At 38.8% G+C, this 27973-nt stretch overlaps 1 protein-coding gene across 3 annotated transcripts in view; it reads left to right on the plus strand.

Annotated features, from left to right (window-relative positions):
• The window catches only part of LOC129056890 (E3 SUMO-protein ligase RanBP2-like), a 39074-nt gene that overhangs the window by 1919 nt on the left and 9182 nt on the right, over positions 1–27973 (plus strand). For all 3 annotated transcript variants that reach the window (XM_054546991.2, XM_063713298.1, XM_054546998.2), the window contains exons 2-17: positions 103–170; positions 1765–1876; positions 2313–2465; positions 6521–6751; positions 7096–7241; positions 11483–11675; positions 17672–17759; positions 19860–20069; positions 21818–21999; positions 22084–22259; positions 22427–22550; positions 23543–23704; positions 23966–24103; positions 24364–24510; positions 25445–25624; positions 25717–25800. In XM_054546991.2, the coding sequence (XP_054402966.1) occupies positions 103–170; positions 1765–1876; positions 2313–2465; positions 6521–6751; positions 7096–7241; positions 11483–11675; positions 17672–17759; positions 19860–20069; positions 21818–21999; positions 22084–22259; positions 22427–22550; positions 23543–23704; positions 23966–24103; positions 24364–24510; positions 25445–25624; positions 25717–25800 (2394 nt within the window). The remainder of the gene's footprint in view (positions 1–102; positions 171–1764; positions 1877–2312; positions 2466–6520; positions 6752–7095; positions 7242–11482; positions 11676–17671; positions 17760–19859; positions 20070–21817; positions 22000–22083; positions 22260–22426; positions 22551–23542; positions 23705–23965; positions 24104–24363; positions 24511–25444; positions 25625–25716; positions 25801–27973) is intronic.

Genomic DNA, 27973 nt, shown 5'->3' on the forward strand with positions numbered 1-27973 from the left:
GCGTATTTGAACATAAACTAAGGACAGGTTTTTACTGCTTTTGAAAAAATGTTGGAAAATATTTCTGTATGAAAAGTAAAACCATTTTTAATTTTTTTTTAGATGTCAATGAAAGGATTCTATTTTGCAAAGCTGTATTATGAAGCTAAAGAATATGATCTTGCTAAAAAGTAAGTACAAACTGTAACATGTATTCGTTTTTTAAAAATCAATGCGTTTTCTCATTTTCTTCTTTGAAATAGGTAAAAATATGTTCTTAGTAGTTCTTCCTAAGTGTATTCTGGAATAAGGGATTTATCACTCAGACTGATGCTAAGGACCAGCCTAGATTCCATTGAGATTGAAACGGTAATTAGTGTTTTCTGCATGCTGCTGCTTGTTTATACCAAGGGCAAGAAATTGTTTGGCTTAAAACACTTTTTCTAAAAATTGTCTTCTGTTGGAGTAAAAGAGGACCATGCCTATATCTTAATTTGTTTTTGCTTAAATATCTGATACCTTAATCAGATGAAAAATAGCAATGAATAAAAAATTAAACTGTAAGTGTAAGGCAGGAGAATAGCTTGTATAAAAGATCTTTAATTGACACAATATGTGATGCTCTAAGGCTCTATCCTAGGGATAAGAAGCTTGGTGATTCTGATTTCCTGACTTGGAGTGGATTAAAGCAGGAAATTAAGAGGGAGGCAGGCTTTTTTTTTTTTTTTTTTTTTTTTTTTTTTTAAGGCAGTATCTGTCTCTCTTGCTCAGGCTGGAGTGCAGCAGCTGACTCCATCTTTGCTCACTGTAACCTCTTCCTTCTGGGCTCAAGAGATCTTCCCACCTCAGCGCCCCAAGTAGCTGGGGATACAGATGCGCACCACCACACCTGGCTAAGGTTTGCATTTTTTGGTAGAGACAGGTGTCACTATGTTGCCCAGGCTAGTCTTGAACTTCTGAGCACAGCAGTCTGCCTGCCTCGGCCTCCCATAGTGTTGGGACTACAGGTGTGTGTTACTGCTTCCAGCTGGGAGGCAGGCTTTTAAAGGCATCCAAAGGAAGATGGAAATGCTGGTAAGAAAGGAAAATGGTGGTACATAAATTATGTAACTAGCAGCACTGTGACTGTTAACTCTTGTACCTTTTTACTGTGAGACTTTAATCCCTTAGTTTAGGTCTGGCCTAATTTCTCTGATCGTAATACTGTCAAGGAACCTAGAGGATATTTACTTATTTTAGTTGTTACTTGATTTGAGAAATGGAAATTTCCTGTATTTGGTACTGTAATTAGTAATTTTTCTTCTGTTCGATTTTAGCTGGATATAGTACTGTTAGAAATTACTTTCTTGCTTAAAGGGTAAATGTATTTCCCTTTGTTTGGGAAATTGTTGCTGTTTAGTATTTTGCATTATGACAACTTTAAAAATGTTTACTATAATCACTTCTAATTTATTTGCAAAACTGTTAGTGCTTTATTAAAATGTGATCAGGAAGAAAAAGCAATTTATATGTTCATTTCTTATGTGTGGATAACACTGGAGAAAAATTTGGTAAATGTGACATTTAATGGTAAAATGAGTATGTGGTCAACTCTATGTACGTGTTTTTAAGTATTACCCATTTCTTTCTATGAATACTTTTGAGTTATCTGCATAAATAGTGGTAGTTTTGAGTAACAATATAAACGAGTTTAGTGGTTGCTTTGGTTTAAGGTGTATTCTTCGGTTAGCATTTAAAAGTACAGTTCTAAGTTTAATTTACTTTTGTATTACTTTTAAAAAACAGATACATATGTACTTACATTAATGGGCAAGAGAGTGATCCCAAAGCTCATAGATTTCTGGGTCTTCTTTATGAATTGGAAGAAAACACAGACAAAGCCGTTGAATGTTACAGGGTAAGTTATAGGATTCAAATATAGCCTTTGCATAGCCAAACACATGATGCCCAGAGAAATTTATATAAGTAAGTCAAATATATTTTATGAATATCATAAAACAGGCATTGGTATCATAGTACAATTACGTGACACAGCTTGGAACAGCTATAGAATTGTTTAACACCTATAAATTGTAAGTCTAACACGGTCAGAAATGGTGTTCTTTTGTGTTTTTTGCATTCAAATGACACAAATATAATTTTTATTTGATTCATTTCCAGAAAATTCCAAGACACTTTTATTTTAACACCTTTGAAGTAACATGTTTTCTCTAGAAGTAGAATTTTTTAAGGGTTGGAGTGATAATTTTTTAACCTTTATATATAAGTATATATACTCCTACATACATACATACAATTTATTTACTAATCTTTAATTTCTTTTCTGATATTAGCGTTCAGTGGAATTAAACCCAACACAAAAAGATCTTGTGTTGAAGATTGCAGAATTGCTTTGTAAAAATGATGTTACTGATGGAAGAGCAAAATACTGGGTTGAAAGAGCAGCTAAACTTTTCCCAGGAAGTCCTGCAGTTTATAAACTAAAGGTAAACAAACAAAACATAAAGGGAGAAAAGACATAACCATTTCTAATATTTGGAGTTTAAATTACTTTTCAATAGCAAACCTTAAGCCCAGGTGTTTGTGTTTCCTTTAAAATTTTTCTTTTAAAAAGTGTATTAAAACCTTTCTGAGCATCTACTGTCTTATTAGGCATAGTTATACTTTATAAGTGACATCTCATTTACCCTTCTGAAATAATTAATATTTTAGGGATTTTACAGTTTAGTAGCTGTAAACTAAGTAGAGCTAAGATTTACATTAAGTTCTGTCTGGTATCCAATTTTTGCTTCTTTAAGTGAAAATTACCTACAGGATGACAATTTAGGGATATTTTAAAGAAGAGTTTTCTAATAACTATTGTCTGAAAGTAGAAGGGATTGTATTTTGAGATAGTAAGGTTTTCAAGCAAAAGATAAAAGGTGGTTTCTCTAGTATATAAGACGTAATTACTAAAAATGGTAGGAAGTTCTTGCTAGTGTGTTGACTGGTCCTGATATTCTTTATAGAGTAAAATATAGTTTACTAAGTAACTGTTCTGGAGAAAATCTACACAACTATGTTTGGCAAACATTTAAAATGTATATTGTAATGTTTTATATATTAATGTATACTTTATTGTGTATGTACAATATTAAATTATAAACGTATATTTGCCTTTAGCCTCCTCCTACCCCCATTATATATGTTTCTGATAGAAATGTAAAAAATTTTAATTTTGAAATAATTATAGATTTTTTTGCACAGGAAGTTGCAAAGATTGTACAGAAAGATCCTATATGCTACTTCATTTTTCCCCAGTGCTTATACAGGTTGAGCATTTAAAATCCGAAATCCTAAATGCTCCAAAATCTGAAATTTTTTGAGCACTGACATGGTGCTCAAAGGAAATGCTCATTAGAAAATTTTGGATTTCAGATTTTCAGATTTGAGATGCTCTACCTGCTAAGTATCCTGCAAATATTCCAAAGTCTGAAAAAATTCAAAATCTGAAATACTTCTGGTCTCAAGCATTTCGGATAAGGGATACTCAACCTGTTTAACCCGACCAAAGCACAATATGAAAATCAGGAATTTTGACATTGGTAAAATGTGTATGTATAGTTTTCTTTCATTTTATCACGTGTAGATTCATGCCACCACTGCCGTCAAGATACAGAACTACTCTATTACCACAGAGATCTTCCTCATGCTGCCCCTTTTGTAGTCATGCTACTTACTTCTCTTCACTATGCCTGACCTCTGGCAACCATTAATCTGTTCTCCATCTTTATACTTTGGTGATTTCAAAATGTTATGTAAATGTCATCATGAAGTGTGTGACTTTTTTTTTTCTTTTTTCATTTTTTTTGAGACGGAGTCTTGCTCTGTTGCCCAGGTTGGAGTTCACTGGCGCAATCTCAGCTCACTGCCACCTCCACCTCCCAGGTTCAAGCGATTCTCCTGCCTCAGCCTTCCGGGTAGCTGGGACTACAGGCACATGTTACCATGTCCCACTTATTTTTGTATTTTTAGTAGAAACAGGGTTTCACCATGTTGGCCTGGCTGGTCTTGAACTCCTGACCTCATGTGATCTGCCCGCCCCAGCCTCCCAAAGTGCTAGGATTACAGGCGTGAGCCACCGCGCCCGGCCAAGCATGTGCCCTTTTGAGGTTGGCTTGTTCAGTCAGCATAATACCATTTGTGATCCATATAAGTTTTGTATATCCATAGTTGGTTCCTTTACTTCTGAGTAGTATTTCATGGTCCACAATTTAACCATTCACTTTTTTTTTTTTTTTTTTTTTGAGACAGTCTTGCTCTGTCGCCCATGCTGGAGTGCAGTGGTGCTATCTCGGCTCACTGCAACTTCTGCCTCCCGGGTTCTCAGGTGATCCACCCACTTCGGCCTCCCAAAGTGCTGGGATTACAGGTGTGAGCCACTGTGCCCAGCCTTAACCATTCACTTTTGAGGGGCATTTTGGTTATTTCTAGGTTTTGGCTATTGTTAACTGCTATGAACAGTCACGTACAGATTTTTGAAGCTGAAAAAGCATTGAAAATGCTTCCAAAGATAAAAATTACTGATAAGTTTTTCTTCCCAGTAATAAGCAGCTGGATTTTAAATATTAGTCTAAAACGTGAGGTCTAATTGTGCAGATTTCTTTACTCTCTTAGGAGTTATGCCTCAAACATAATTCCCATATTGGGCATGGCAATCCAGTTAATCTGGTGTCGGTAGTGTTAAAGAACATATGTAATGATAGGGGATTCTTTTCTTGCAGTATAACAAGTTAGATACTTTGAAGCATTCTTTAAAGATTTTCTTTAATAACTTGAAGGCACTGTTACACCTTTCCTGTATCAGATTTTTTTTTTTTTTTGGAATTGAAATCCATGAGATTTATAACTGTCATGCAAAGTAATTCCATTTCTCCTAAAATTTAAGGCTTGCTAAGGTAAACAGTTTCTGACGTTTGTTTAATGAATGAGAGTATTACTGTTGAGAAGGCTTTTTCTCTCAAGTTTGAGATAGAACTTTTTAAAAGCACTCATAGTGGTTTTTAAAAAAATTTTTAACATAGAGTCAAAGACTAGGGCTTTTGCAATAGGGAGAGGCCAGGGTATCATCCATCTCATCCAGAAGAGGAGAAATTGATAAAGGAGAGAGGGGAATGAAATACAGAGTACTAATGGGCGGCTTGGTCTTGAGAGTTGGGGAAAGATGAGATTAAGTAGGTAAGGTAAAATGGAATTTATGTGTGATAGCATCAAGTTTCTCAGTGAAGGATGAATCTAGGTTATAGGTTGAAAGTGAGGGTCAAAGGAAGGTATGGGGAAGTTGAGGAAATAGGAGGAGGTGTGAAGTGTCAGGGAGTGGAGAAAGTGAGTCTGTTAGTACTAAAATGATATTTTGTTTTAGGCAGCACCAGTTTGATGGTTGAGATAACGAAAATGAAATCAGTTAGCTTGGGGTTGTGATTTCCCAAATCTAAGCACACAGAAACCAGTTGGGAGGGTTCTTCTGAGGAAAAGAGGGAATTAGTTGAAGGGATCTGTAAGCAAACAGTAATTATGGATATAAGGGATTATAGCATTTTTTGCCTGACAGAAGAAAGTGTGTGTATTTATCTGTGTTTACAGGTGTTTAAAACTTGATGATGTTATTGTCTTGAAGGGAACTTGTCATGTGGTGGAGAAGTATATTTCTGAAAGTAAGGGTATGTAGGCCCTCAGTGAGGTGGACGAATAAGAAGGGTGGTACGGTGGTTTCGGTGGTATGACCAAAATACAGATTTTAAAGACCTGTGTCAGTGTCAAGTGGATGGTTGAGGTTGGAGTGGAGGATAACGTCACTGGAGATGAGGTGATTAAGGAACTGAGTAGTCAGCCTGGGCCACATGGCAAGACCCCATATTTACAGTACGTTAAAAAAAAATTAGCCGGGCATGGTGGTGCATGCCTGTGCTCCTAGCTTCTTGAGAGGCTGATGGAAGAGCATCGCAAATGAGAAGTGAGTGGCCACCAACCCTACTTCCTCTCCTTGTATGTAAGTTCAGAGAGAAACAGCCATCGTGGTAGTGGGGGTTATCCTGAGATGATACTGTCTTCATTTCGGGTCAGGAGGTGATGACAGTGCTTTGAGATGATGATGAAGGTAACAGAACAGTGGGAGGAGAGGGGATGCAGGATTGAGTCAGATTTAAGGAGATACAGAGCAGTTTGAAGATAAAGACCTTGTTGCTGAGGATTGACTGGGGAGGTCTAGGCTTCTGGTGGTGACTCAGTTGGACAGGGATGTGTGGCAATAGTCGTGGTAGTCTCTGAAGAGAGTGTGAGCTACTGCAGTAATCACAGATGCTTTTCTTCACATACAGTTCTTGAGGCTTAGTTTCTGGGTTGTAAGCAACTCTCAGAAGGGACGAATAAGGTATATAGGATAGTGTTTTTGGTGGCATCATCATAAAACTAGACATAGTGGAATGGTGCTCTTTGGGAGCATGACTTGTTTAAAATTGCACAAGTGTTACTCTAATAATTTTTCTTTTTCCCCTCTAAATAGGAACAGCTTCTAGATTGTGAAGGTGAAGATGGATGGAATAAACTTTTTGACTTGATTCAGTCAGAACTTTATGTAAGACCTGATGACGTCCATGTGAATATCCGGCTAGTGGAGTTGTATCGCTCAAATAAAAGATTGAAGGATGCTGTGGCCCACTGCCATGAGGCAGAGAGGAACACAGCTTTGCGTTCAAGTTTAGAATGGAATTCGTGTGTTGTACAGACCCTTAAGGTAGATAAAAGCTATTGGATCTTTACATTTCTATGTAGGCAATTAGCATACATCTTTTTGTACTAAAGCAGCAGTGCCCTGCTGGACTTAAATTTCTTTTATTTATGTAGAACAGTTATAAAATGAAATTTTTACCAGGATCAGTTAAATTTATAATGGGAAGATTGGGGAGATAACTATGATAACTGTATATATTTTTGGTGTTTTCATTTTAAGGTTGATGTAAAAATCAATATAGTTTTACAAACGTGGTTGGAGTGAGAAAAGGAATTTGTAGGCATAAAATGGTTAATTTCTTAACATTTGATTAAGTTTTGTAACTTACTGTTCATTCCACAAAATAGGAATATCTGGAGTCTTTACAGTGTTTGGAGTCTGATAACAGTGACTGGCGAGCAACCAATACAGACTTACTGCTGGCCTATGCTAATCTTATGCTTCTTACGCTTTCCACTAGAGATGTGCAGGAAAGTAGAGAATTACTGGAAAGGTACGTTGACTTTGAGGAGAATGCTTTAGTATAAATTGCAGTTTTTCTTTTTGCAGTAAGTTCATTGCTCTAAACTTCTTTACTGAATCATTATTTCTATAATGTATCTAGGAGTTATAGTTAATACAGTGAACCACTAGGAGGCAATCTTATTTTTCTTCTTTTATGGGGAAGTTCTAATTGGTTTTATATGACTTTCCTTTTTAGAGAACTCTTATTGTACAAGCTTGATTAAAATTAGCCTCATGGTTAAATACTCAGTTTTGTCATAGTCAAGCTTAAAATGAATGTTCTAACTGCTATTTCATATTTTATTTTTTATAATAGTATAATCTTGAGTGAAAATTAAAGTTCATCTGTCGTCAGATGGCTAGGTTCACATGTACTAGTATAAGCACTTAGCATCACTAGTATTTCAGAGAATACTGTTTTAGCTAAGAAACAAAAGAACTCAACTATGTGATTTACCTTTTTTCCTAAATTTTGATTTTGAAAACCAGTGTCTCCATTTTGAAAATAAATTCCATTGAACAAAAACATCACTTGGATTTGTATAAAGATGTTAGTTTAGAGCAGGGGTTGATTAGAGCTTGTGGGCCAAATATGGCCCCTGCCTAATTTTGTTAATATTTATTGGAATACAGCATTCCTCTGTTTATGTATTGTCTGTGGCTGCTTACATACTACAAGGTTGGAGTTGAGTGGTTGCAGCAGAGATTGTATGCCTGTAAAGCCAGATTAGTATTCTCCTCCTTTTTGTAGAAAAAGTTCACTGATTGCTAGTTTAGGCTGTCCATTTGTTTGGAAGTTAATTTATTTCCCCATCTGGTATAAGGACAGAAGTTCATTTCACTGAGTGCAGGGAGTAGGTAATTTTCTTGAAAAAGTACATAGTGTCCTAAATTGGTAGGGTAAAAGCAGTATCTAAAAGAACTAACATAACTTTAAGATTATTTTAGAAAACATGTAGGATGTTTTATTTTGTATTCTTTGTATACTCAAATTTTTTGGTCCCAAGTTCTTTTTACATTTTTCTTAAGGACATCAAAGATCTTTGTATGTGGGTTCCTTTTTTTTCTTTCTTTCTTCCTTTCTTTTTTTTTTGAGATGGAGTCTTGCTCTGTCACCAGGCTGGAGTGCAGTGGCACGACCTTGGCTCACTGTAACCTCCGCCTCCTGGGTTCAGGCAATTCTCCTGCCTCAGCCTCCCAAGTAGCTGGGACCACAGGTGCACACCACCATGCCCAGCTAATTTTTGTATTTTTAGTAGAGACGGAGTTCAGGATGGTCTCAATCTCTTTTTTTTTTTTTTTTTGAGACTGAGTCTTGCTCTCACCAGGCTGGCATGCAGTGGCGCAGTCTCGGCTCACTGCAACCTCTGCCTCCTGGGTTCAAGTGATTCTCTTGTCTCTGCCTCCTGAATAGGTGGGACTACAGGTGCCCGCCACCACACCTGTCTAATTTTTTTTTTTTTTTGAGACAGAGTCTCGCTGTGTCACCCAGGCTGGAGTACAGTGGCGCAATCTCGGCTCACTGCAAGCTCCACCTCCCAGGTTCTCGCCATTCTTCTGCCTCAGCCTCCTGAGTAGCTGGGACTACAGGCGCCCACCACCACAATCGGCTAATTTTTTTGTATTTTTAGTAGAGACGGGGTTTCACCGTGTTAGCCAGGATGGTCTCAATCTCCTGACCTCATGATCTGCCCTCCTCGGCCTCCCAAAGTGTTGGGATTACAGGCGTGAGCCACGATGCCCAGCCCACACCTGGCTAATTAGTAGGAACGGGGTTTCATCATGTTGGCCAGGATGGTCTCGATCTTTTTTTTTTTTTTTTTTTTTGAGACGGAGTCTCGCTCTGTCGCCCAGGCTGGAGTGCAGTGGCGCCATCTTGGCTCACTGCAAGCTCTGCCTCCAGGGTTCATGCCATTCTCCTGCCTCAGCCTCTTGAGTAGCTGGGCCTACAGGTACCCGCCACCACACCCAGCTAATTTTTTGTAGTTTTAGTAGAGATGAGGTTTCACCGTGTTAGCCAGGATGGTCTTGATCTCCTGACCTTGTGATCCGCCCGCCTTGGCCTCCCAAAGTGCTGGGATTACAGGCGTGAGCCACCGCACCCAGCTGGTCTCAATGTCTTGACCTCTTGGTCCGCCTACCTTGGCCTCCCAAAGTACTGGGAGGTCTCAATCTCTTGACCTCGTGATCCGCCTGCCTTGGCCTTCCAAAGTGCTGGGATTGCGGGTCTGAGCCACTGCACCTGGCCGTATGTGGGTTATTTCTATCAGTGTTTATTACATTAGAAATTAAAAGAAATAAAAAATATGTAATCCATTAAAAATGTAATAAGCCCTATTGTGTGTTAATAATAATAGCTTTATTTATTTATTTTTTTTGAGACAGAGTTTTGCTCTTGTTGCCCAGGCTAGAGTGCAACAGTGTGATCTCGGATCACTGCAACCTCTGCTTCGCAGGTTCAAGCGATTCTCCTGCCTCAGCCTCCCAAGTAGCTGGAATTACAGGTGCCCACCACCACGCCTGGCTAATTTTTTGTATTTTTAGTAGAGATGGGGTTTCACCATGTTGGCTAGGCTGGTCTTGAACTCCTGACCTCAGGTGATCCACCCGCCTCAGCCTCCCAAAGTGCTGGAATTACATGTGTGAGCCACCGCGCAGGGCCAATAATAGCATTTTTTATGAAAAATAATTATTTTCCAACAGCAAAAAACGAGTCAGAAAAGTGTCATTGTTTTTGCATTTTTGTAAATCTTTTTAATGTCTCACTTAATAGAACATAGCTAGATTCTCATTTACTTCCTCTTTCAGTCTGTAAAACTATTACATGTCATGAAGCTTCTAGAAAACTCAGCTCAGTGGGGCGCGGTGGCTCAGGCCTGTAATCCCAGCACTTTGGGAGGCCGAGGCAGATGGATCACGAAGTCAGGAGATCGAGACCATCCCAGCTAACAACGGTGAAACCTTGTCTCTACTAAAAATACAAAAAATTAGCCGGGCATGTTGGCACGCACCTATAGTCCCAGCTACTCGGGAGGCTGAGGCAGAAGAATTGCTTGAACCTGGGAGTCAGAGGTTGCAGTAAGCCAAGATTGTGCCACTGCACTCCAACCTTGTGACAGAGTGAGATTCTGTCTCCAAAAACAAAAACAAAAACAAACTCAGCTCTACATACATGAGAAAATGAATATGTAAAATATAAATTTTTTTTGGTATTATTGTGAAAGTAATTTTAACTTCATGGATCCCCTGAAGGGGTTTTTGAGCACCCTCAGAGATCTTTAGACCTCACTTGCTCTGGCTGCTTTATTATAAGCCACTTTAAAATCATGCTTCACGTTTAAGTGTTTGCTTTTTGCTTTTACTTTTCTTCCAAAGTGAGGATTTGGAGAAACATTAGGATTTAGAAGAACTAATTTAGAATATAGATTACAAATAATAGGCCAGGCATAGTGGCTTATGCCTGTAATCCCAGCACATTGGTAAGCTGAGGCGGGTGGATCATGAGGTGGGAGTTCGAGACCAGCCTGGCCAACATAGTGAAACCCTGTCTCTACTAAAAATATAAAAAAAGTTTAGCGGGGCATGGTGGCAGGCACCTGTAATCCCAGCTACTCAGGTGGCTGAGTCAGGAGAATCACTTGAACCTAGGAGGTGGAGGTTGCAGTGAGCTTAGATCGTGCCATTGCACTCCAGCCCAGGCGATAGTGAGAGACTCCGTCTCAAAAAAAAAAAAAAAAAAATTTATTTAACACTGTAATGATCTGTGTAGTAAAGAGAGCAATTACTGTATTGATACTCAAATACCTGTCAGTTATTTACTTTTAATTTGGAAATGGTATGTCTAATTTGAGAAATTACAACTGTTAATTAAATAATGAAATTATATGATCAGGAAGAAGCTACAAAATAGTCTCCCAATTTTCTCCTGGTTTATTTTGAAATGTGCACCTATAATCACTAATCTTATATTTATCCTGTGATTGGAGGGCTGGAAATAACTGGGAATAAGACATCATTTGAGAGGTTAAGCATGAAGTATAGGAAGCATGCAGGATAAAAATAAGCATTAGATGATTCATAATTTATAACGTGGGGAATAAGAATTATTAGAAGTTGAATGTGGAAGATGAAGCTTGAAATAAAATGTTTATTTTGTTTTGAATTAAATAAACCATGATTATTCACAGTGCAGTAAGTGTGTATTATCTGTTTGATATTTTCATATTACAGTTTTGGTAGTGCTCTTCAGTCTGTGAAATCTTCTTTGGGTGGAAATGATGAACTGTCAGCTACTTTCTTAGAAATGAAAGGACATTTCTACATGCATGCTGGTTCTCTGCTTTTGAAGATGGGTCAGCATAGTAATGTTCAATGGCGAGCTCTTTCTGAGCTGGCTGCATTGTGCTATCTCATAGCATTTCAGGTAAGTCTTCCACTTGTAGGAGCAATTGACATTTCACTGAGTCTTGATGTGTTTTAAATGAAGGTGTGCTCTGGTATGTAATGACAGTATGTGAACAAACCTGTGGAATTAAAGTTAAAATGAAATAGTCAATTTGATACAGTGGAAAATAACTAAGCATACACAATACTGGTGAGGCTGGTGAAACAGGGATGTTGAATGCACTCTTGTTGAAAGCCTGCATTGCCATGATTTGTTTGTAGACACATTTGAAGAGTTTAATCTTTTTACTCTGCCATTTTTGGGAACATGATAAAGATGTAATCTTGTATTATGGGTAAAGCTTGATTCAAAAAGATGTGTTACTTGGACAAAATCCTAATAAGTAGATGTAGGGCAGTGGCTTTATAACCTATGATAGAAGAATATGATTGCAATTTAACATGTTAATTGAAAAACATGTATATAACATTTATGACTGTATTGTGTATGTGTAACAGTATATCTATTAATCTTGAAAACATAAAACCTTTTCTTATTTTTTATTTTTTTATTTTTTTTGAGACCAAGTCTCTCCGTCGCCAGGCTGGAGTGCAGTGGCGTGATCTCGGCTCACTGCAACCTCCACCTCCTGGGTTCAAGTGATTCTCTTGCCTCAGCCTCCTGAGTAGCTGGGACTACAGGCCCGTGCTACCACGCCCAGCTAATTGTTTGTATTTTTAATAGAGACGGGGTTTCACCATGTTAGCCAGGATGGTTGCAATCTCTTGACCTCGTGATCTACCTGCCTTGGTCTCCCAAAGTGCTGGGATTACAGGCACGAGCCACTGTGCCTGGCCTTTTTTGAGACGGAGTCTCACTCTGTCGCCCAGGCTGGAGTGCAGTGGCACGCTCTCGGCTCACTGCAAGCTCTGCCTCCCGAGTTCATGCTGTTTTCCTGCCTCAGCCTCCCGAGTAGCTGGGACTACAGGCACCCGCCACCACGCCTGGCTAATTTTTTTTTTTGTACTTTTAGTAGAGACGGAGTTTCACCGTGTTAGCCAGGATGGTCTCAATCTCCTGACCTAGTCATCCACCCGCCTCGGCCTCCCAAAGTGCTGGGATTACAGGCGTGAGCCACCACTCCTGGCCTTTTTTTTTTTTTAATGAGCTTGCATAACTTTTGAAAGGAAAAGAAATAAGCAGTCTTCCAAAAAAGCATTAAACCAGGCTTAGAAAAATGATTGTTAATTTTAGAGAAGGATTTTTTGCTTGGGGAGGGAAAAAAAGGATTCATTACTTTTAGAGAAGGCCCCTCCTTCTAATATAAATCTTTTTTTCTTTTTGAGACGGAGTTTTGCTCTCGTTGCCCAGGCTGGAGTGCAATGGCGTGATCTGGCTCACTGCAACCTCCACCTCCCAGGTTCAAGTGATTGTCCTGCTTCAGCCTCCCAAGTAGCTGGGATAACAGGCACGCGCCACCACCCCCGTCTAATTTTGTATTTTTAGTAGAGACGGGGTTTCTCCATGTTGGTCAGGCTGGTCTCGAACTCCTGACCTCAGGTGATCTGTGCGCCTCGGCCTCTCAAAGTGCTGGGATTACAGGCAGTGAGCCACCATGCCCTGCCTAATATAAATCTTTTTATTTTTATTTGAGACAGAGTCTCGCTCTGTCACCAGGCTGGAGTGCAGTGGCGCAATGTCAGCTCACTGCAACCTGTGCCTCCTGGGTTCAAGTGATTCTCCTGCTTCAGCCTATTACGTATCTGGGATTACAGGCACACACCAACATGCCGGGCTAATTTTTTGTATTTTTTAATAGAGATGGGGTTTCACCATGTTAGCCAGGATGGTCTCGATCTTCTGGCCTCGTGATCCACCCGACTCGGCCTCTCAAAATGCTGGGATTACAGGCATGAGCCACTGAGCCCAGCCTGTAAATCTTTTGAAAACACCGTTGATAGACAGTTCACATGTTAGGTACTAATATTTAAAATGCTCAGTAGAAACTTCTGTGTTCATAAGGAATGGATTAGTGAAAATTAATGGATTTAGTGAGGTTTCACTAGGTAATACAAACATTAAAAGGTTCTTATAGAAATTCTCAAGTAACTGATAGTTCTTATTTTTATTTATTTGATTTTTTTTGAGATGGAGTCTCACTCTGTCGCCCATGCTGGAGCACGGTGGCACGACCTCGGCTCACTGCAAGCTCCGCCTCCTGGGTTCATGCCATTCTTCTGCCTCAGCCTCCCGAGTAGCTGGGACTACAGGCACCCACCACCACGCCCGGCTAATTTTTTTGTATTTTCAGTAGAGATAGGGTTTCACCGTGTTAGCCAGGATGGTCTCAATCTCCTGACCTCATGATCCGCCCACCTTGGCCTCCCAAAGTGCTGGCATTACAGGCATGAGCCACCGCGCCCTGCCAATAGTTCTTATTTTTAATGGAAACTTTAAAATTTATCTGTCTGTGTGTCTATTAGAGTCTTGCTGTGTCACCCAGGCTGGAGTGCAGTTGCGTAATCGTAGCTCACTGTAACGCTGAACTGGGCTCGAGCTTCCCAGAGTGCTGGGATTATAGGTGGTACTGTGCACAGCCTAAAATTTTTTGATATGTAGTTTTGGGAGGCAGGGTCTCACTCTTGTTGCTCTGGCTGGAGTGCAGTGGCACGATCATAGCTCACTGTATCCTCAAACTCCTGGGCTCAAGCGATCCTCTCCTGCTTCAGCCTCAGCTCAGTAGCTGGGACTACAGGTGCCTGCCACCATGCCTGGCTACATTGTTAAATTTTTTGTAAAGACAAGGTCTTGCTATGTTTCCCAGGCTGGTTGGTCTTGAACTCCTAGCTTCAAGTGATCCTTCTGCCTTGCCCTCCCAAAGTGCTGGGATTACAGGTATGAGCCACCACACCTGACTGTGAACTTTTAATAATAAAAAGTTAGTTTCCCTCTTAATCCATTCACTCAGGTCTCCTTTCCTAGATGACAGCTACTGTTAGGAGTTTCTTGGGTGTTCAGAAATATTTTTTGCATATGCAAATGTGCAATACATTCTTTCTCTGCTTTTAAAAAATATTGTGCCTCAATGTGGGTGTGCTTTACCTATTGCCAGATGCCTTGCTTTTCTAAATGTTTCTTCATTGTTCCACTTCAGCACAGAGATACCTACCTCAGTCTTTAACTACCACATATTTCTGTAGAATGAATATATAATAGAAACATCTTAGATGCTTGTATTTTATTTTATCAGTTTATTTTAAAGCTTAATGATCAAATGATTATAAGCATAAAATGTAGGTTATGTGCTGGCATTTGGGTATTTAAGAATTGGCTAACTTTTATGGCAAGATTTTCAGACTCTTAATCAGAGGAATACTGTGGTTCTAGTAAGTACATCTGCATTGCAGCTAGGTATTTAACAAAGTATCTTGAAACCTTTTAGTTAAGATGAGGAAATAGCCAGGCGCGGTGGCTCACGCCTGTAATCCCAGCACTTTGGGAAGCTGAGGCGGGCGGATCACTTGAGGTCAGGAGCTCGAGACCATCCTGACCAACACGGTCAAACCCGATCTCTACTAAAAATACAAAAATTAGCCACACATGGTGGCGGGTGCCTGTAGTCCCAGCTACTTGAGAGGCCGAGACAGGAGAATTGCTTGAAACCAGGAGGCGGAGGTTGCAGTGAGCCAAGATCTTGCCACTGCAGCACTCCAGCCTGGCGACAGAGCGAGACTCCAACTCAAAAAAAAAAAAAAGGAAATAGTGAATTGAGATGATTTGATTGAGTGGATTCACAACTAATTAACTGGTCACAAATTCAACTGTTGAATAATTTTGTAAAAGAGGCCGGGTTTATGAATTGAGGTCAGTTTGAAAACAAAAAGAATGATGTCAACATTTTGTTTCTTATTTTGTGTGCTCTTTTCAACATATAGATGACAAACTTTGACATGATGTTTAGAAAACTTGTGAGTAAAAGGATAGGCGATACGAATATTTCTAAAATTCAAAATCAGAAGCTTTTAGGTTCATAAATCATATATTTTGAAAAATGAGCATGTTTGGAAAGAATTATATATACATGGTTTAAAATTCTGGCGGCTCTTAAGAATATGCTATGAAGACTCCTTTCTGTTCCCTAGTTATTTACTTTCTCCACTCCCAAAGAAACTAATGTTATTGCTTTCTTGTGTATTCTTCAGGAAATGTTGTATGCATCTCCAAGTAAACACACATACATCCCCTGTCTTTAAAAGAAGGAGGAAAACATTTGAAGATTGCATTTACTTTATTTCCATTAACTGTATCTTGGAGATATTTCCATGTCAGTATATATAAAGGGCATTCTCATTAGTTTGGATGCTTGCATATTATTCCATTGTGTGGATGTACTGTAGCTTTGGAGTTTTTAAAACCAGGGTCCTAAAACCAGGACATTAGCTTGCTTTTACTTTTTTTTTTTTAATGCTACTTGAAGTAATTTAGCAATGATTAACTTGTGCCATGAATTCCTGAAAGAATTGCAGTATCAAAGTATATCTATGCATTTATAATTTTTAGAGCTGCTGCCAAATATCTAACCCTAAAGAGGTTGTATCAAATTACATTTCCACCACCAATTAAGAAAGTGGTGATAGAATTAAAAGCCGATGCTCTAGTCACCCATATAGTTACTTTTGGCATGTTTCTAGTAAGTGGGCATTGCCTATGACTGGACATTTTCAGTGATGGACATTCCATTGCTTTTCAAGATAGCCCAGTGCATCTTTAGGTGGTTTGGCTCTTGGTACTTCCTTATATAGAATAAAAATATTCTTCAAGCCTTCTACCTGTTGGTCTTGTTTCTTCTTTTGATGATTGCTTTTATAAAATAATTTTAATATTTGAAGGCAGCTGTCATGTCTTCCCTTCGCCATTCTATTCATCATGATTTTTTTGTTTTCACAGGTTATTACATTAGGATCTCTTTAATTTCCTGGTTGTCCCATTTATTCCAGTGCTATCCCATATTATCCATACTCTGAAAATGTGTTATCTACAATGTGGCATTTCCAAGTGTCATTTCACCTGTACTTTTTAAAGTAGGGTGTCATATCTACTCAGATAGGACAACATCTGCTGTTGTCCTATTTAGGCAGGGTAGAAAAGTAATGTAATTAAAATTTCCATTTCTCTGATTGTAACATGAATGTGCTTTTAGTAGAAACTAATTTCTCAGAACTGCTCTGTGTATGCTTTTTTTTTTTTTCTTTTTTTGGAGATAGGGTCTCACTCTGTCTCCCAAGCTGGAGCACAGTGGCATGATCATGGCTCACTGCAGCCTTGATCTCCTGGATTTAAGTGATCCTCCTGCCTCAGCCTCCTGAGTAGCTGGGACCACAGGTGTGTGCCACCACGCCTGGCTAATTAAAAAAAACTTTTTTTAGAGATAGGGTCTCACCGTGTTGTTCAGGCTGGTCTTGAACTCTGGGCTCAAGCGATCCCCCCACCTTGGCCTCCCAAAGTGCTGGGATTACAGGTGTGGGCCACCATGTCTGGCCGCCTTTTTTTTTTTTTGAGATGGAGTGTCGCTCTTTCACCCAGGCTGAAGTGCAGTGGCACGGTCTTGGCTCACTACAACCTGTGCCTCCCAGGTTCAAGCTATCCTTGTGCCTCAGCCTCCCATGTAGCTGGAATTAATAGATGTGTGCCATCACGCCTGGCTCTTTGTTTTTTTTAAATTATTTTTAGTAGAGACTGGGTTTCACCATGTTGGCCAGGCTGGTGTCGAACTCCTGACCTCAAGTGATCAGCCCACCTTGGCCTCCCAGAGTGTTGGATTACAGGTGTGAGCCACCACGCCTGTACCTGGCCTGTCTTTCATAGGTTTTATAAATTCCTTGGTTCCCAGTTTTTGCAGTCTTTTCCAACTCAGTTTAATTAATGGTTAACTGTTTATTCATTGTCAAAAAAAGTACAGTGTAATAGATAAGACCATGTTACTATTAGAAGTATGGGTATCATCAAATTAAGATTTTTGATTCTAAAATTATTAGGTTCCAAGACCAAAGATTAAATTAATAAAAGGTGAAGCTGGACAAAATCTGCTGGAAATGATGGCCTGTGACCGACTGAGCCAATCAGGTAATAGTAATATTAAACTAATTTGATTTAAAAAGAAAAAGGAATTTCTGTTAAGGCATATCTTATGATAAAATCTTCATCTGTCCAGGAGATAATTTGTCAAAATTATTTCTTTTTGCCGTATCAGTTAAGAGCAGTAGGTATGGAAGAGATGCGAAGAATTAGCACATTCTTTAAAAAACATGAATATTTGATATTGTTTGTTCCTAGGTGGAGAGGATTTCTTAACTCTTTCTTTATCTGGCTGCTAGAGCCTCTATCCTGAATATTTAGTCACTTCCTGAACTAAGTATAATTATTGATTTGCCAACCATTTAACACCAGCTGATTCTAAAAACACTGCTGTGGGGATATAAAGATGAAGAAGATATGGATCTGTCTTAAAGAGCTGAGAGCATAGTGAGGAAGATAGAAGATATATACTTACCTTATATTAGGCTCTTGGAATTTGTGGATTTTTTCCCCCATTTTTGGCTTGGGATGAATCCTAAAGGTCTGTTGCATATTACCTGTGATTTTGCTAAGATACAAACTTTAAGGTAGTTAGGTGGCCATTGAATCAAGCAGTGAACTGAAGAAACATAATGCTTTCTATAAGGAGCAGTTTTGATATAAAATTGGATGAATTTTGTAAAGAGCAAGATGTAATATTAAATCAAAGTTATTATAAGCTTTGGTATATAGTTAGGCTGTTGGCCAAAGCTCACATTGCTTTTTTATTCCATAGCCCACTTTTTTTGTGGGAGTTAGGCTTTCAATCCTTAAAGTGACTTTCTACTTTTTTCCTTTTCTCTTTTTCTTCTACCCTTGCAGGGCTCTCATAAGTGCCTTTGCATGGTCACAGTTAGATAAAAATTGCCTATTTTTTTTATGTCTTTGATCTGGGCATCCCGAGGGTGCCTCTGTAAGTGTGCTGAGACACAACTGTGTAGTGGTAACCAAACCTAATTGCCCAGCAGAATTAACTCGAAGGACGGTTTTTAAAAAAAGTTCAATTGAAATAGAATTCGTATACCATACGCTTCACCCATTTAAAGTGTACAGTTTAGTGGCTTTTAGTATGTTCATAGAGTATTACCATTGTCACGACAATCAGTTTTAGAAGATTTTCATCACTCCATGAGGAATTCCGTACCTATTAGCAGTTACTCCCCATTTTACTCAAACCTCTCAGCCTTGGCAACCGCCAATCTGTCTCTGTAGGTTTGCCTATTCTGAACATTTCACGTAAGTGGAATCATATAGTATGTGGTCTTTTGTGACTGGCTTCTTTCATTTAGCAAGGTTTTCAAGGGTCATCTGCGTTATAGCATGTATCAGTACTTTATCCGAGGACTATGATTTTTCGATTGCTTACTGTAAACATATGGAATAAAAATCTCTGGGAACGAGGCCTGGAAATAATTCTTTTTTTTTTTTTTTCCTGAGACAGAGTCTCACTCTGTCGCTCAGGCTGGAGTGCAGTGGTGTGATCTTGGCTCACTGCAAGCTCTGCCTCCTGGGTTCACACCATTCTCCTCCCTCAGCCTCCCCAGTAGCTGGGACTACAGGCGCCCGCCACCATGGCCGGCTAATCTTTTTTTTTGTATTTTTAGTAGAGACGGAGTTTCACTGTGTTAGCCAGGATGGTCTCGATCTCCTGACCTCATTATCCGCCCAGCTTGGCCTCCCAAAGTGCTGGGATTACAGGCATGAGCCACCGTGCCCAGCCGGAAGTAATTCTTAAAAGCTGTTTAAAGGAGGATTCTGATCAGCCAGATTTAGAAATCGTATCAGATCAGAGAATAAGAGCTTGTCCCTGTTCTCCTATGGCCACTTAAATCCAGACCTTTTCATCTAAAATGCAAATATGTTTGGCATTTTTCATACACATTCCTGTCTTTTTTCCCACTTCTGCTGTCTTCTGTAGATACTGAGAATATTAAACCTGTACTCTTCATTTTCTACATAAGCACCCGTTTTGTTGTCCAGCTGTATTTTTTGGGTTGGAGGGTTAGGTCTGCAATAATCATGTTATTTCCCCTTTGGGTATACAAATGAGACAATGTGAGCAAATACAATCTGTATTTTTAAAGTGATGGAAGTAAATTTTTTTTTCAGGGCACATGTTGCTAAATTTAAGTCGTGGCAAGCAAGATTTTTTAAAAGAGGTTGTTGAATCTTTTGCCAACAAAAGTGGGCAGTCTGCATTATATGATGCTCTGTTTTCTAGTCAGTCACCTAAGGATACATCTTTTCTTGGTAGCGATGATATTGGAAACATTGATGTACAAGAACCAGAGCTTGAAGATTTGGCTAGATATGATGTTGGTAAGTTATATGTTTCAGAGGAAATGGTCTCTGTCTTAATTCTTATAAATTGCCCATAATCTTATTACCCAGAAATAATGACAATATTTTCCTGTATTCCTTTCGTGTGTGGGTTGGGCTGGGGGGAGTTTGAATGTGGTGCTGTGGGGGTGGCACGTAGTTTTTGTTGTTGTTGTTTTTGAGACCAAGTTTTGCTCTTGTCCTCCACGCTGGAGTTCAGTGGTGCAATCTCGGCTCACTGTAACCTCTGCCTCCCAGGTTCAAGTGATTCTGCTGCCTCAGTCTCCCAAGTAGCGGGATTACAAGTGCCCGCCACCATGCCCGGCTCAAGTGATCCTCCCGCCTAAGCCCCCCAAAGTGTTGGGATGGGGCCCGGCACAGTGGCTCATATCTGTAATCCCAGCACTTTGGGAGGCCAAGGCGGGCAGATCACCTGAGATCAGGAGTTCGAGACCATCCTGGCCAACGTGGTGAAACCCCGTCTCTACTAAAAATACAAAAATTATCCGGGCGTGGTGGCATGTGCCTGTAGTCCCAGCTACTCGGGAGGCTGAGGCAGGAGAATCACTTCAACCCGGGAGGTGGAGGTTGCAGTGAGCCAAGATCACGCCGCTGCGCTACAGCCTGGGCGACAGAGTGAGACTTCATCTCAAAAACAAAAAGTGTTGGAATTATAGGCATGAGCCACTGCATCTGGCCATATTTTTCATCTAAATGGTTGTTTATGTATGATTTATCTTGCTTCCTTCATGAATTCTCTCCCATAGTCTCTGTATTAAAACTATAAATATCACTTTTATTGGCAATATAATCTTTTTTATGAAGTAGTCATAATTTGCTTGCTACTTTCTGTTATTGGGCATCCAAGTTGTTTTCAACTTTTCCACTGTTAATAATCATACTCTGATAAAAACTTCAACAAAAAGTGTCTTCATTGCAAGTTATTTCCATAGAGATATCTAAAAACAGAATTACTGAGACAAAGGACATGAACATCTTTAAGTCTTGCAAATTGCCAAAATGACAGAAAGATTATACCTCTTTATGCTTCCAGAAGCACATAACCTTTTCTTTTCTTTTCTTTTCTTTTGAGGCAGAGTCTCACTCTGTCACCCAGGCTGGAGCGCAGTGGCGCAATCTCGGCTCACTGCAACTTCCACCTGCCAGGTTCAAGCAATTGTCTTGCCTCAGCCTCCCAAGTAGCCTGGACTACAGGCACGTGACACCATGGTCGGCTAATTTTTTGTATTTTTAGTAGAGACGGAGTTTCACCATGCTGGCCAGGCTGGTCTCGAACTCCTGACTGCGCATAACCTTTTCAATATTGACTTTCTTATAGGAAAACAGATTTCTTTACTGTACTGATGGATTAATATAGTGATGTTCCATTGCTTTAATGACTTAAAGGAAAACCCATTGTTTTGGGGTTTCTTATTAGGTTAGGTGTTCTTTATTTGGCTTTTGTCAGTTGATTTTGGTTTATTGAGTTCTAGTCAGTGTCATTTTTTAAGATGGACTTAAACATTCTTCATCACTACTATTTTTATTAAAATTTCTAGAAATAATCAAGTGAGAATGCATTTAATAAGAACATGAGATTTTGCCTAACATAGAATTCTCTCCAGCTTTGATATAGAAAAGCAGTTATATAATTAAGATATATATAATGTGAATTGCTTATGTTGGCAAAACTAATGGCACAAAGAAAAATTTCAAACCCTTAAGCCAATTTTTTAATTTGATTTTAGGTGCTATTCGAGCACATAATGGTAGTCTTCAGCACCTTACTTGGCTTGGCTTACAGTGGAATTCATTGCCTGCTTTACCTGGAATCCGAAAATGGCTAAAACAGCTTTTCCATCGTTTGCCCCAGGAAACCTCAAGGCTTGAAACAAATGCACCTGAATCAATATGTATTTTAGACCTTGAAGTAAGCAAAGATTTTAACAAATTAAATATTCTGAATTTTGTTTAATTTTTTTTTTCTAACTTAACTTTTCCTTAAATAAAACAGGTATTTCTCCTTGGAGTAGTATATACCAGCCACTTACAATTGAAGGAGAAATGTAATTCTCACCACACATCCTATCAGCCGTTATGCCTGCCCCTTCCTGTGTGTAAACAGCTTTGTACAGAAAGACAAAAATCTTGGTGGGATGCGGTTTGTACTCTGATTCACAGAAAAGCAGTGTAAGTAGTAAAACAAAAATATTGCTGTCACTTAGTGCATAGGTTTTACCAGGGATTTAATCCTCATGTGAAGATTTAATTTGTCATGTGACCCATTAACATATATGTATGTAAGCGCTGAACTGTGTATTTAGAAAGCAATTTTAGTAAATTGAACTATTTTTTAGACCTGGAAACTCAGCAAAATTGAGACTTCTAGTTCAGCATGAAATAAACACTCTAAGAGCCCAGGAAAAACATGGCCTTCAACCTGCTCTGCTTGTACATTGGGCAAAATGCCTTCAGAAAATGGTGAGTTTTAAAGTATAAGCATTTTTAAAGAACATTACCTTAATTTTTTAAAATCATGAACTTTTCATTGAAAGTTTTTTTGTTCTGAAAACAGCAGCTTGGTCATATTATGACAGATGTGTTTTTTATTGCTGCAAAATAGTTAATGTAGTTAAATATAAGCACTTAGAGGAGCAGTACCTGGCACACAGTGAATGTTACATATTAGCTGAGCTGTTACTGTTATTCCTTAATAATTAAGTTCTGATAATTATTCAGCCTGAAAAATTAAAAAAAAATTAGCACAAGGCTTTGTAGGTAAGACCATTATAGATCTTTCTAAATATTTAAGGTGTTTTTTGTGTCACCATTAGGTGTAGATGGTCAGCCTTTTGAACAAACTGACACTACAGAAGAGGCAGGTTTCAGCTATCTAAAAATGGTAACTGTTAAAAAGTAGTTTGGATTGCTACGTTAGGGTGGTATCATTAGAAGCATTTAAAAGTTGAGTGTAGAGGCCGGGTGCGGTGGCTCATGCCTGTAATCCCAGCATGTTAGGAGGCCGAGGTGGGCAGATCACAAGGTCAGGAGATCGAGAACATTCCTGGCTAACATGGTGAAACCCCGTCTCTACTAAAAATACAAAAAAAAAAAAAAAAATTAGCCGGGCGTGGTGGCAGGTGCCTGTAGTCCCAGCTGCTTGGGAGGCTGAGGCAAAAGAATGGCGTGAACCCAGGAGGCGGAGCTTGCAGTGAGCCAAGATCACGCCACTGCACTCCAGCCTGGGCTACAGAGCGAGACTCTGTCTCAAAAAGAAAAAAAAGTCAGTGTAGAATGATCACTGGTATTAAGGTGGTTTAGTTATTACAGTATTTGGAAGCTGAACAAATGACTATTGAGGTACCATTTGGTTTTGACTTGAAATTTTAGCCAGTTCTTACAACTTGTAAATGAACTTTAGATCTAATCATGCGTGTTCCTTAAAGTTGTGTGCTTTTAACTTTCTTTTTTAGGGCAGCGATCTTAATTCTTTTTATGATCAACGAGAATACATAGGGAGAAGTGTTCATTATTGGAAGAAAGTTTTGCCATTGTTGAAGATAATAAAAAAGAAGAACAGTATTCCTGAACCTATTGATCCTCTGTTTAAACATTTTCATAGTGTAGACATTCAGGTAACAGAGTTCCTTTATGAATTTATTGGAGATGGGAATTTCCAGTTTATAAACAAAGACATGGAGCTATAAACTGCTTAAATTAATTGCCTTGTTATTTAATGGTAATCTTGTTTTCTAAATTCACTAGCTCACAAATAAGATATGACAGAGAAGAGTAATGAGATGTTTGTCTCTTAAGATCACATAAAATCTTTGGAAATCATTTGGGTTTTATATTGAGTATAAACAATTTGACTAAAAACTATTCTGTGTGTTTAGGCATCAGAAATTGTTGAATATGAAGAAGACGCACACATAACTTTTGCTATATTGGATGCAGTAAACGGAAATATAGAAGATGCTATGACTGCTTTTGAATCTATAAAAAGCGTTGTTTCTTATTGGAATCTCGCACTGGTAAGTAGATGTGGTACTTGAGCTACAAGTTTTATTTATTTATTTATTTATTTTTAAAAGATGGGGTTTCTCTGTTGGCCAGGCTAGAGTGCAGTGGCACAATGTTGGCTCACTGCAACCTCTGCTTCCCAGGCTCAAGCGATTCTTGTGCCTCAGCTCCCGAGTAGCTGGGATTACAGGCATGAGCCACCATGCCTGGCCAAGCTAAAAGTTTTTTGTCTTAAAAACCTAATGATTTCATAAAAGCACTATTTGTATAGATTTTTCACAGGAAGGCAGAAGACATTGAAAATGATGCCCTGTTTCCTGAAGAACAAGAAGAATGCAAAAATTATCTGAGAAAGACCAGGGACTACCTAATAAAGATTTTAGATGACAGTGATTCAAATCTTTCAGTGGTCAAGAAAGTAAGTAGCAGGTTGTTGTATGTACGTTCTTACTGATAACCCACTGGTCAATGTTTTTGCGTTGGTCTTATATTTTGGTAATTTCAAAAATACTCAGTAATATGTTGTTACTAATGCACAGAAGGGATGTGTGTGTCTAAATGCTTATATTTGCTTGCTTTGTCTTAGGTTTGGTGTGTCTTTTTAAACTTGGGAATCTAGGTATATGCTCTTAAAAAGTACTTCTTGGGGAATTAGAAAAGATCTAAGATAAGACATTGATTTTGTTATCTTAGCAGTGTAATCAAAACAAATATAGCCTCAGGACTGATTCTTAATGAACTTTGCTGAAATTGAAAGTTGTTGCTGACAACTTAAGAGCATTTCTTCTCATCCTCATCAGCCATTATGAATGCCCTTGTTTTCTTGCTGTCAGCTGTTTGAGATTGTCATGAGGATGTTAAATTATGTTCAGTCTTCTGAGTGTTTTGTTGGTTAATTTGTGTTACTACTCTTTTATTAGGATTTATGTTGTCTGGTGTATTGTAGCATCTGTATTTCTGTCACCATTGAAAATCAGTTAGAAAACAAAAGTAACTTATTTTGTTCACTTTGAAAAGCTTTCCAAGTTAACATTCCTCTACAATTATCATGGTTAACAGAAGTAATAGAAAGAGCATGGACTTTAGAATCAGAAGATGTTAGATTGTACAACACTTTTCTGTGTTCATGAAGAAAAAAATTATAGAATAAAGACAAAAAAAAAAAATAATAATACAAAACAACAGAAAAACAAAAAAAAGATAATTAAAAAACACTTTCACGTGTATTATTATTTAAAGTGTAAAGTGCTTATTAAAGTGACAAAAATGTAAATAAGATAAAATATATCATTTTAGAGTTTTTACTTTTGGAATTTTTTGCAAACGAAAGCCCTTAATTAATGTCTTTTTAGTTGCCTGTGCCCCTGGAGTCTGTAAAAGAGATGCTTAATTCAGTCATGCAGGAACTCGAAGACTATAGTGAAGGAGGTCCTCTTTATAAAAATGGTTCTTTGCAAAATGTAGATTCAGAAATAAAACATTCTACACTATCTCCTACCAAATATTCACTATCACCAAGTAAAAGTTACAAGGTAAACAGGAAAGAATGGAATCATTTCATTGTGAAATTGTTTCTGTTCTAAGTGTTTTAAATGCTGTTTTGTTATTTTTGTTTTTTTTTTAGTATTCTCCCAAAACACCACCTCGATGGGCAGAAGATCAGAATTCTTTACTGAAAATGATTTGCCAACAACTAAAGGCCATTAAGGTAAGTCACTTAATTTCTCTAGCTGTACTTTTTATTCCAAGATTCCTTCCCTGGCCACTCTCTCACTTTTTTTCTGAAGCTGGTGAAAATGTCCCCCTGCCATCCAAATAGTATGGCAAGGGGACATTTTGGTCTTTTTTTTTTTTTTTAAAGACAGGGTCTTCTTCTGTTGTGCAGGCTGGAGTACAGTGGTATGATCACAGCTTACTGCGGCTTCGACCTCCTAGCTCAAGAGAGTATCTTGGCTCAGCCTGCCACGAAGCCAAGACTACAGACAGTCACACGCCACCAGGCCCAGCTAATTGTTGTATTTTTTGTAGAGACGGGATTTTGCCATGTTGCCCAGGGTGGCCTTGAACTCCTGGCTCAAACAGTCCTGCTTCAGCCTCCCAAAGTGCTGGGATTGCAGACGTGAGCCACTGTGCCCAGCCTACATACCTTGGTCTTGACCCTTTACCATATTTTGTTTTGTTTTGTTTTGAGGTGGAGTCTCACTCTGTTGCCCAGTCTGGAGTGAAATGGTGCGATCTTGGCTCACTGCAAGCTCCACCTCCCAGGTTCAAGCGACTCTCCTGCCTCAGCCTCCAGAGTAGCTGGGATTACAGGCACCCGCCACCACGCCCAGCTAATTTTTGTATTTTTAGTAGACACAGAGTTTCACCATGTTGGCCAGGCTGGTTTTGAACTTCTGACCTCAGGTGATCTGCCTGCTTTGGCCTCCCAAAGTGCTGGGATTACAGGTGTAAGCCACCATGCCCAACCCTTTACCATATTTTTGAAAGTACTTTATGTGTCTCTCTCCTCATCTTCCACAAAATTTGAGACCTTCAAAGGTAGAAACTGTTTTATTTAAAATATAAGAGTCCCTGGCACAGAGAAGTTTCCTGAGTGATCGAACTGCTACACTGTACTAATCATACTCTGGTCTATGAGTTCATTCCCAGATTAGCTGTGGATTACATGTGTTTCAAATGTATAGCTAGGAATTGAAAAGTGGTCTGAGCTTCAAAAAGTCCTACTATATTTTAATACTTCCATATGAATTTGACTTAATTATGTAAGGAAATAGTTATGTATATATATCTTATTTTAACAATAGGGTTCAAAGGAGCTTGACTTTTTTGGAATTGGAAATAAAAGTAGGTTCTTTCATGCTTATCAGGCAAGAACTAAATTACTCATACTGCTAAAGTTACATCAAAGATATGCTGATGTGTGGCGATTATTACAGTGTGATCAGCAGTATTTGCAACTTAAGAGAATACTATTTGGTGGGGAAGACATTTTTGAATTTGCACAAAAATTTTGAATGTTAATTCTGTGTAGTCGTGGCCTATGACAATTACATACAATTTTGACTTAACATACAGGTTTCAGGCTCCCAGCATTGTATTCTGTGGAAGTATAGTGGAGCACTAGTCCATGAGCTTGAAAAGCTTGGTACTAGTACTGACTCTGCCATTAATTAATGATCTTGGGCCAGTCACTTCCTTTGTGACTGTTTGGCTTCTTATCTTTAAAAACGAGAGAATTATTGAAGCCAGTTCTCATCACATTGAATGTTAAAAATTACAGTTACAGCAGTGATTGCAAATTCAAAGCTCTGGTGCGGATACCAACAGTGACCATAAAGTTTTCTAGGTGATTCCACTAGTTTCTTATTTCTTGGATGTGTATGTGTAGCATCTGGACTAGGCACTGTAGATGGATGAGTGGGGGAAATTTTATTTAGCTTGAAAATTGAGATGGTTTTGGACCTCATGGTTAGGTCTTCCTGGGAAATTTTTATTTGAAACACTTGTGGAAAAAGAAAGCCGACATGCTAGATCTGTCCCTGACCTCACTTGTTAGAAGTGGTCGGATTCCTGGGCTGATACAGAGAAGTTTGAAACTTTTCAAAATTTACCTGTTTTCTGATACCACTACAATTTCTTTGGAAAAACAATTTCCTGTTAAGTGTCTGTTTTGTAAGGGGACATTTTGTAGGTTCTAGGGTTGGGTATGGTGCTGTCATTTAGTTTTCTTCAGCAGAGATCAGGTAGCCACATAGCTACACTAGACGGCATTGTATCTATCTGCCGTCTTGTCAAGGCAGCAGAGTTGGGTTAAGAAACCATTTTTGGAGTCAGATCTGGTTCAAATTCCAGCTGTTATTCCCTGCATCCCTTTCTCT

The sequence above is a fragment of the Pongo abelii genome, chromosome 12 (assembly GCF_028885655.2).
Source record: "Pongo abelii isolate AG06213 chromosome 12, NHGRI_mPonAbe1-v2.0_pri, whole genome shotgun sequence".
NCBI classification, from domain to species: domain Eukaryota; kingdom Metazoa; phylum Chordata; class Mammalia; order Primates; family Hominidae; genus Pongo; species Pongo abelii.